Source organism: Apium graveolens, chromosome 9 (assembly GCF_009905375.1).
Source record: "Apium graveolens cultivar Ventura chromosome 9, ASM990537v1, whole genome shotgun sequence".
In the NCBI taxonomy this organism is placed as follows: Eukaryota; Viridiplantae; Streptophyta; class Magnoliopsida; order Apiales; family Apiaceae; genus Apium; species Apium graveolens.
This window is the reverse complement of record NC_133655.1, coordinates 187,557,912-187,568,471: the sequence shown is the minus strand read 5'-3', so window position 1 is coordinate 187,568,471 and position 10,560 is coordinate 187,557,912. Positions and strand designations below refer to the sequence as shown.

General features: G+C 32.3%; 1 protein-coding gene across 1 annotated transcript; it reads right to left on the bottom strand.

The window, feature by feature from the left end:
- Positions 1–4,881: 4,881 nt before the first annotated feature.
- LOC141685788 (pentatricopeptide repeat-containing protein At1g26460, mitochondrial-like) lies at positions 4,882–9,951 on the bottom strand. The gene is made up of 8 exons (XM_074490874.1): positions 9,410–9,951; positions 8,742–8,991; positions 8,515–8,580; positions 7,485–7,973; positions 5,496–5,690; positions 5,289–5,420; positions 5,146–5,208; positions 4,882–4,965 (listed from the first exon to the last, which is right to left on the bottom strand). Exons 1-8 carry the CDS (start codon positions 9,949–9,951, stop codon positions 4,882–4,884), a joined length of 1,821 nt encoding a protein of 606 aa, XP_074346975.1.
- Positions 9,952–10,560: the final 609 nt, after the last annotated feature.

Genomic DNA, 10,560 nt, shown 5'->3' with positions numbered 1-10,560 from the left:
AATTGTATAAAATGTACAACATAGAGTGTGCATGTTATTTGTATATACTAAGTCTAAAAGTAGAGAATATGACCCCTGAATGTCAGTGAAAACTCAATTTCAAAAATTTTTATCAAGTAAAAAATCAAAAGACAACCAGTTTGGTTATGATCAAGTATTGGGTTCCTAACTAATATCTTTAATATGTTCTTACTCGCAAGATCAGACTAATATAGTAATATGCAACATATAAGGGCAATTTATATACAAATAAAAAGTAAGAAAAATGAATAGAGCATATTGCTTATCTACTCAACAATCAGACACAAAGTGTTGATCATTTTAAGCTTAAGTTCTTTCTTATTGTTCCTTGCTGCATCAATGTGGTAACCTTTAATTTTGAAGGTTATACAATCTGTATATATTATTTGCCCATTGTAATCTCTGATCGCCCTGTCATGTTCAATATCCTTTAAGTCACATCTTCACACTTTGTGTAACTAACATCTTGTTGGATCTATTTATGGACCCAGCTTTTATATTTATATTTAAAGGTATATGGTTGGTTACTTGATATGATTGTTCAATTTATTTGTGTCGTTCAACAAAGTAACTATTTTAACTAATTGCTCGATATGAACATGTGCATGTATTTAGATGCTTTTTGGATGCAGATGTAAATGGATGACCTGAGAAACATCCTTCTAGATGATCCTGATATTTGCTTGGTGCTGAACATCTAGCTCCTCATATAAAAAAACAATTCTATATGGGTTTTAGGTCATCATCTTCCCACTCTCAGAAAAGTTTTGAACATCTTTTTATAGGTTAGTTATTCAGGTAGTTTGCTAAGGTGGAATTTTTTAATTTTAATGTGTAAATATAAAAAAAAACTTCTGCATTTGTATTTTCTATCGCTGCTTAGATGCACTGTTCTGTCATATTTTTTGATGCTGAACAAGTTTCAGGTACAACCACACTAGCAATCTAACATCGTGGATACTCTGGTTTATTATCTTACTGAAACTACAGGATTCTTTTATTTTTTATTCTCATACATTTCTTGACCTCTATTTTTATGTTATTGTAGCCAAAGTAGCTACACGACCATCTCCTATACAAAGTATACTGGCTACATGAATTGAAAAGTTCAGGAAACCATGCCTTCAAACACCTTTTGAAAACTTTCTTCACAAATTACTTAAAAAAAATTCCCCCACCGCGCGAAGCGCGGTTGCTCTACCTAGTTTTGACTCATAATATGATTGCAATATGATGTCCAGAGTCAATGTTCCACTAAATATGATACTCTTATGACAAAGATAATAGCATAAAAATATGAAATGATGATCTTGAATTTTCAGTTGTCAAAATTACGATAATTTATTCAATACAATAGAAATACCCACTAAATATGATAATCTTATGACGGAGATAATAACACAAAAATATGAAAATGATTGATCTCGATTTTTTAACAATAAAAAATACGATGATTTATTCCATATAGTAGAAATACAGATAAAATGGTTATTCAAATGACTTAGCAAAAAGAAATAAAATTTCATAAGATTAAATATGTAAGGGTAACGAGAAGTTATAGATGTCTCTATAGATGTCTCGTAATTGTAGATTGTATAAACCGTAATTAGCAAAATAAAACAAAGTAGTATAAAACTATAATGAATTAGTTATGTATTTGCAAGAAATATACTTCGAAAGCATCAAAACCACTTTAGCACCGTCAATGTCCTCAAGTATTTAAGTCGTTGGGGACAAATTTATCACAAATTCACAATAAACAGATCTCATCTCCATATTTCTATAATCGATCTTTCAAATTCATATTTAGCTACTAATCTAATATATGTAGCATCTGAAAAATAAAATAATTAAATGAGCACCTGAAAACTAAGATTGACCATTATATAAAATAAATTGTTAGTTGTCAGAACATGCTTCTAAATACATATTACATTATGTGCAACTAATTCATGGCCAAAAGGATAAAATAAATAACAGTGCAAGATGATATCTTATAACTTAACTATAACAAATTATGCGGACTTTATAGTATGTCAACTACAACAAATTATGTGAACCTGATATTATGTGATATTATGTGATGAAGAGGCGAGGTTGGGCAGAGCCTAGTAACATTTGCTTGCTTTTATACTATTGGAAATACGTTACTAGGAGGCAAAAAGTTTGGAGTTACAAATAGAAATCAACATGTCTTAACATGTCTTTTGAATTTCTCTGGATATTAAATGCGCAGTTACTTTTTCTTCCTATATTTTACCTATTATTTCTGGGGTAGCCTTAGAAATCAGGAAAAGCAAAATGATGAGTCAGAAGCATGCCACGTCATATTTCTGAGATTCTCCCGAGATTTTCCTTTTTTTATTCCCTAACAATACAACAAGAATTACAGAAGGGGGGTTGAATGTAATTCTGGCTTCTTTTTTAGATTTATGAAAAATGGTTCTAACTCAATAATATATATGTATTTGATCTGCAAAGTGCGGAATGAAAGAATTATATAAATCAAAACACAAGTAATAAAAACACAAGTCTTTAAAACTTTCTGGTGGATTTGAATGTATCCACCAGATATATATATATATATATATATATATATATATATATATATATATATATATATATATCAAGAGAACCCTGTGAGGTTTGAATAGCTCATAGCTGCTTTACAAGTGAACAAACAAACTACAGAGAAATTCTACAGAATATAGCTTACAAATGTTTCTCTGCTAAGAATGTGTTTGCTTAGATGTTTGTTAGTCAGTTGTTCTACTAGCTACACTTGATTTATATATTACCAAGTTTACATGATAATAAGACAGGATAATAAAATAAAACATATCAAGTCTAATACCATACTGCTTCACTACTCTATTCTACCATCTTTGAATATCTTCAAAATAGCATGAAAATGGTAATACTTCTTTGTTCTCAAAACCCTGCTAAACAGGTTACCACATTCCTTTTTGCAAACACCCAACGCATGTGACTGTGTTGTCACTGTCAACAGATATTTGAATTGATCATTCGTCGGGTACATACTTGTTATCTGTCGGGTAGCCTTATTGATCATCCGTCGGGTAGCTTTGTTGATCATCTGCCGGGTAGCCATTTATCACTTGACTCCATTTCATTTGTGTAGAATTACAAGACATCTTATATTTACATTTAATCAACCTATTTTGCACATCTACTAGCAGTCTACATGATTCATGAGCTACTACAGAATCTTTACAAGTTGTTTGCAGAAATGTGCTACATGACTTATTGTTACATAAGCTACTCACCCGATGGATATCAATTAGTCATCCGTCGGGACTATATTGAATCATCCGTCGGGACTATAATTGATCATCCGTCTGGTGCTACAAAATTCACTAAGTTAAATGTACTAAGTTATTTTGTTTAGTTTATCATCAAGTACACAACATATTCCTAACACCTTTATATAAATATAAGATTCTCGTCAAGAGATAAATATGAGATTTTTTATTTTCAGTGAAATAACGGATTTGCCCCTATTATAGGTGAAAACTGTTATTTGTAGGAATTGAATCACAGTCTACCAATAGTTCTCACACTATAATACCAATATACTAATATGTCTTTTATATTTTTAATCAAACACTTAATATACGAGTGTTGCTAAAAAGTAAAATTTTCATTTTCTATTGTAATTCCTAAAATAACACTTTTTGCCTTGTTTTTTTATATATTGATTTAATTATCTATATATGTCTAAACAATTAAAGTTGCAATTAAGATAATAATTTTAATCAATATTTAACATATAAAGAATGTCATTATATGAAAAATATAAATAGATTAAGATATAACATATATCCAATAAATAAATTTAGTGGGTATTTCTATTGTATTGAATCATATTTTTATGCTATTATTTTTGTCATAAGAGTATCATATTTAGTGGATCATTGACTCTGGACATCATATTGCAATCATATTATAAGTCAAAATTTAACATACATGTCTCTTAATGGCCTTGCAAACCCTATATGATAAATTATACTATGTATAAAATTTGATAACATAAAAATTTAGGCTAGGAAATGAGTAGAAGATTTTTAAAGGTTAGTCAAAGGACAATGCCTTATATCTCTGTCTAATCAGCTATTTATAATTTTCTTGAAAAAATTTAAATACAATAATATTTATAATCAATGTTCTAAATGACTTCTATTTTTTTCCGGAAAAAAAATAACCATTCTAATTAAAAGTTAAAAAAAATAATAAACATACCAGCTACACTGTGAGTTTCTCAAATTATTTCCGGGTTTTAGTTGTTTTTATGAAATTAAGGACAATCACTTCATATTCAAAAGTAGGAATAAATAATTTTATGTAAAAAAGTAACTAGATTTTCAATAATATATATAGATCTGGTCCAAGTAAATATGTCAAGTGTTATATTTATAATATTTATAAATTTATATACAATAATTTTAAGTAGTATATTTAAATATTCTCATCAATTTGATTTAAAAATCAAACAATTAATAGGATTTGAATGATCAAATTACATGCGACTAAAATACTAAAATATTGATGTAATTTTTAATATTTTTCAACTTCAATATAATAATATAGATTAATGTATATTATTTTTCTATATTTTTGAGCAACTTATCAAAATCGTTATGCCAAACCACGCCGTTTTTTCACGTAGTTTTACTTAATAACAAATGCCCTTTCATAACCCTCATTTCAATCTATTTGTTATGCAAAGATGAGCGTTAATCCTTCTCCAAGTAACCAAGTCAAAGGAAGGGTAATTAATTAGCTGAAATTATATTTACAGTATGAAAACTGCAGAACCTATTCCTCCCACGTCCCATCATTTCAATACAAAAAGATCTGACCGTAAGGCAGCAGCTTTTCAATTCTACATGAACCAATTCCTTGAAAAATGCTATAGCTAATCCCCTGAAATTATCACTATAATAAACAAGCACATAACATGACTATTTGGAGATCACTTATCCCCTGTTACTCTGTGGATATGTGCAGAGTTCAGAATTTTTTTAAATCTGATATCATCTGGATCAAATCCCATAAACGTCGTCTCTTCTTTAGTACTCAGGGCCAAATACAACCCTTATTTACGTGATATGAGATCTTCGTACGAGCTTTGCGAATGACTTCTGGGGTTGACTGGAGAGATGTTACCTAAAACAATGAATTCATTTATTAATCAAACTAGTTATAAGATGAGGATTGGTTAATTAATTAGCTGTAAACAAATTTACCTTCTCCATCACTAGTATTGCATATTCTAGTCCTTGAATTACAATAGCTTTGAACATAAGCCTCTCCGTTATTGCGTTTGGTTCAATGCCAACATGTACCAAGTCTTTGAACAATGCTATAGCTGCGTTCCTCTAAAATACGGGACAAAACAATTATCACATTGATAAACAAGCACACATCGGAACTAACTGGAGATTACTTTTTACCTGCTTGCGATATACATATGGGTAAATAATAGCATTGTACGAATTGATATCATGTGTCAATCCGAAAGAACTGCTTATTGCCTTGAATGTCCTCGTAGCTTCAAAATCATCCCCCATCTTTGCATACACTAAAATCAAACAATTAAGGGCAGCAAGAAACTTGTGGTCCGGGTTATCTTTCCTCAAAGCCTCCAGCTGTTTAATTTTTAAAATTTGCATCAGTAAAACATAAGGAACGTAAATACCAAAAGAAAATGTTCACGTACACTATTATATTCCATTCATGTAATTACGTACTTATTATTTGTTTGTGATTTTCTGAGTTATTTCTCTGAACCATGCAACTGCAAGTGACATGAGCTACTTGATAGGCTGGGAAAGATTCAGGCTAGTAACGCCTATATCCAAGCCCATCACAGATAATACTTTCAAACCTAAGGACTGTACCTTGTGTAGGGTCAGAAAGTTGCAGAGGATTTTAAGCATTCGAATTATGTATTGGTGCCAGAAAGAAAGTGAGAGAGATAAACAGGCTTTATTTGAGTGTGAATTTGTGAAGTCTAGCTGGCTGCCAGTGCTAGAAAACCTCCGTGCGGTTTTACTAAATGACACTGTTCTTGATGTTATGGCTCGAGCTTTCATCATATGAACAAAAGAACAGAGTGTACTCATGGTATGTAATGCTGGAGCGGTGGAGCCTATGGCTGGAACAAATGGGTACAGGTGGAGCTAAAACTAACGGTTCTGCATTTGGGTTAAAGCTGCGGCCATAAACTTGTTAATGAATTAATAAAAGATCAAGCTGTGGAGGATCCAAGAAGTTTACAGCATGACACAAGCTGTACCAGACACTAGAGTAAGCCGCCATTAGGACACACAGAACAAAATAAATGTAGATGCAGCTATATTCCAGGATGAGCACAACAGGGTCGGGACCGTTGTACAGGGATCATATGGAAAATTTCTGAGAGTTAAAACAACAACTTCTTGAGGATTCTTGGCAACCGAGGGAAGCAGGGCTATTAGTCTAAACTAATCGTTATCTTGGGTTCAGAGTCTAAACTTTACCCACTGCATCTTTGAGACGGACACAAAAGACCTTGCTGAAGCGTGTTTGGGAAACAAGAGAAGTCCTACTTTGATACTATTGTCTTAGATTACATTGAGTTGATTAAGCACTTTGACCATGTGCTTGTTTTCATAGCTCTGCGAATAGTGTGGCGCATTTGCTAGCAAAAGCTGCACATTCAACATCAGGCCTAGGGGAATAGATTGTTATTCAACCTGATTTTATTAATCAGGTATCAGTTTCTGATCGTTTTCAAGCAACGCAAGTACGTTATTTTCAAAAAAATTGTGAACTAAAAATATTACCATTAGTAAATAGTTTCAGATAATTTATTACCATTATTTATTTTAACCTATACATGCCTACTCAAGAGTTTATTATTTGCATAACAAATATTTTCTAAAAAACTGACAAAAAAAAATTGTACTACAGTTACCGAATTTCTATAGAAGAGCGGCATAACTCCAAGAAAGAAAGCCTTAATTGACCATCGAGTCAGTTGGATTAAACCTTGAAATGGTAGGTTCTAAAACTTCTGAACGCTATATTGTCGGTTAACTTGACCTGCTCATTTTAGTACTATCTGGTCGCAAGTACCATTTACGAACCATGTTGGCGCGACTACTCTCAACTTTCAAGACCCACTCAGATGACATGTTGGTCCACGTGGATGGGATAAGGGCCACATCATCAGCCAAGCTATTTATGTAAAAGTATTAAACCGCACCACGCTCATCTCTATTAGAAACCAGCCATCTTGGTTGGCATTTTATGCAAATGCGACTTTTTTGGTAAGCTTTACCGGTTGACACTTGACCCTTATGAATGCAGTCAGTTTAGGATAGGTGTTTAAGACCCTGTTTCTTGTTTCATGTAGTGCAGCTAGTTGAAAAATAATGCAAGTAGGTGAGAAGACATACATGATTTAATATTTCGGAGATCTTCCCTGTCGAGCATGACCGGCACGCCAAGACAAGTGGTTTAAGCTGAGAGAACGGACAGAACAGTGTTTTATCAACAGATTCTCCATGTGAGGTTTCATATTTAACCAATGCTTCAAATGCCATATCAAGTTTCTTGAAATGAGCCCATGCATGAATCTCTGAAAGGAAAGTAATTGCCTTAGGCACATGTTTACCCAACGATAGATCACGAAGTTGTGAGCAAGCAAGGAGCACTTCATTTGACAGCACATCATTGGGACTCCCTTTAAGAATTACAAAAAGATTATTGATATGGTCTTCGCTAACACACAAATGAAGTGGTTCTGAGCATGCCTCATCTTGACATTTAAGTTCAATTATGAATTCCAATGCATATCGGGCAAGTTTTAAGTTACTAGATTCAATGGCAAGTTGAAGCAAATCATCAGACAAGGTCCACTTTGGACAAAATATTATCCCATATTCCTGCATCATAGGAATATATAAACAATTAGAAGTGTAAATGTCACAATTACTAGACATTACTAAAAGCACATAAATGCTGATAAATTCTCTGCAACACAAAAAATTTAAAGATAAACAAGACCTAATCAAGAAAGTTTAATCACAGTCATTTCTAACTAAAAAACAAACAAATGATAGTAAATCTTCAATTTGCTTGTCACTTTTAGATCACTGCAGTTTTCAGTATGCATGAACTGACACGTTTTGTTTAGGATGTGCCACAAGCAATTCTAACCTTCTCTCCAACCATTTATCCAAACAAATTCTTCAACCAGGTTCAACACTGGAATCAAATTGCATTCATTACTGTGCAAACTGCTACATAAATAAGAAATCGAATTTTGATACTTCGGTTCTAAAACAGGAGATGTGCTTGACTTGATCAGAAAACAATAACTTTGTCTTAATACACCGAACTACCACAAATTCATCTAGTACTACTAACTTTATGGAACATATAACTTATTACATGAATTACTACTTATACACAACCATATATTACGCATGTCAACATAGACAAAATCACATATAATGCATCATTGCTAGAATTCAGCAAAATTAGATGACTCTGCCAAAAGAAAAAAAAATCAAACTAATGACATTTTACTACATCAAAACTTTTAAAATTGCAGCAGCTCATAATTTACATCCTAAAGTCTACAGTTCTATTAATGGGACATCCAATCTTTGTGTGCAACCTATATAAATAAATTTGTATACAAACTATACCTTGTAGCTCCCAAAAATTGAGACGAGGGACTTGGATATCTTTGCTTTTATCCTCGTCCTCTGTTTGATTGCTTTTGCATTGTGGCCAAAATTGACAACGGCGTTGACAAGAATTTCCATGGGGTTATTGTATGCGAGTTGTCTGGCTAACTTGACATACTTCATGGCAGATTGGAAATCATTATGTTGCAGTAGCATGTCGACTACTAGGGTGTAAGATTCCTCCTTGGGTAACTGTTCCCCGACCATCCTACAAAATGATATAACAAACTCTATGTTATCTTATGAAAAACTGTAACATCTGTAAGTTCCACAACAATGCAACAAGAACTAAAGCAAACAAGATAGGCAAAGGTTTGTTAAGTTGCAAGCTCTCATAAAACCTCAAGATATCAAGAGGGGCTACTACAAACAAGGCTTGCCCTGAAAAAATGAACTATCAGAAAAACAAGGTTTGTTAAATTCTTTTACTTATAAGAAAAAAAAAAGTGCCCCTAAAATACTCATTATTTATACAATTGGGTAGCTCAAGCTCAAGTGGTCAAGAGTTTATCCTCTAAGTCATATGTTACTCCGAGAGAAAGAATAGACACTCAATATAAGCATATGAGTCAAAAAAATAGTCATTATTTTATATCTTGCTATAAAATTATAGCAAGATTACATACCAGTTAAATATTTTGACAGCAGCATCTACCCCCCCATGGGATCGATAGGCAGAATCTAAAATGATATTATAGGAGAGTGTATCAGGTGTAAAATGATAGTCTTTTTGGACTTCCTCCAACAAAACAAACATATCTTTCAACGAACTACCCAGCATTGAACGAGACCTCATATAATAATTCACCAACGAAAGATCGGGCATATTTCTGGTCCTGCAACTTTCATGAGTCCAACTCACCCATTTTTCAAACTTATTTTTAATCTCTGACCACTCTTGTTTCTTCATTAAATCATCTACTAAAGATTTTATCTCCTCTAAACTTAATCGTCCACATTCTGTAGCAAGCTCTCTCTTCGGGTCCAGACTAATTAACCCATAAGAATATCTCCTATTGGGTACTAAAAACGATAATGGAACATGCAGTACTGACGCCGTATAATTTGGTGTTTTTGCATGCATGAATGTTTCAGCCGTGTGCAGTCTGAATATCTGCGGCAAAATTCGTAAAGGCTTCAAGGCTCTGAAAGCATTTAGGTTTTTCATTGTTGGATGAGAGGAAGTGTTCTATGACAAAGGAGAGACAAAACCCCCTAAACCCCCAACTCAATTGAGTTTAGGACACTTCCGTCAAGAAAATATTGATTAGGACACTATATACTGGATTTTTTGCCTGTCTAGGGCGGTTTTTATTTTTTTAATCAAATTTCTTATTAATAATTAAAAAAATTGTGTGAATTATTAGGAAGAATTATTTGAAATAATCGATATAATAGATCGGAAAATAATGGGCAGTATATTATAATATGATATATGTTTTTCTAGAGAATGGCTATTTGTGTTGAATGAAAGAAAAAAGTGTTGTTTCATAATATATTACTACTTCTCCTCCCCACTTATTTTGTTAACGGTCACATTTTCAATATTTATTCAATTATATTAAATAAATTAATAGTTATCAAAAAAAATAATTTTTCAAAAATATTTATAATTAGTACTTTTTATCGATCATTTTTATTGTTAACCGGTTTTAATATACTGGTTTTATTTTAGCCGTGATTACACAAAATTTTGACTAAATTTTAGACATATATATAATTAAAAAACACAAAAAAAATTCATGTGGTGAGCCATGTCTCTATATTCATCGGGTTG

What these genes read in the sequence shown, in the direction of transcription:
- LOC141685788 (XM_074490874.1), bottom strand. Translation starts at nt 9,951, where the DNA reads ATGAAAAACCTAAATGCTTTCAGAGCCTTGAAGCCTTTACGAATTTTG. An exon ending in CAATTTTTGGGAGCTACAAG is followed by an intron (nt 8,581 to 8,741) that starts GTATAGTTTGTA and finishes TTCTTTTGGCAG; the next exon opens with AGTCATCTAATTTTGCTGAA. An exon ending in GTACGAAGATCTCATATCAC is followed by an intron (nt 4,966 to 5,145) that starts GTAAATAAGGGT and finishes TGATAATTTCAG; the next exon opens with GGGATTAGCTATAGCATTTT.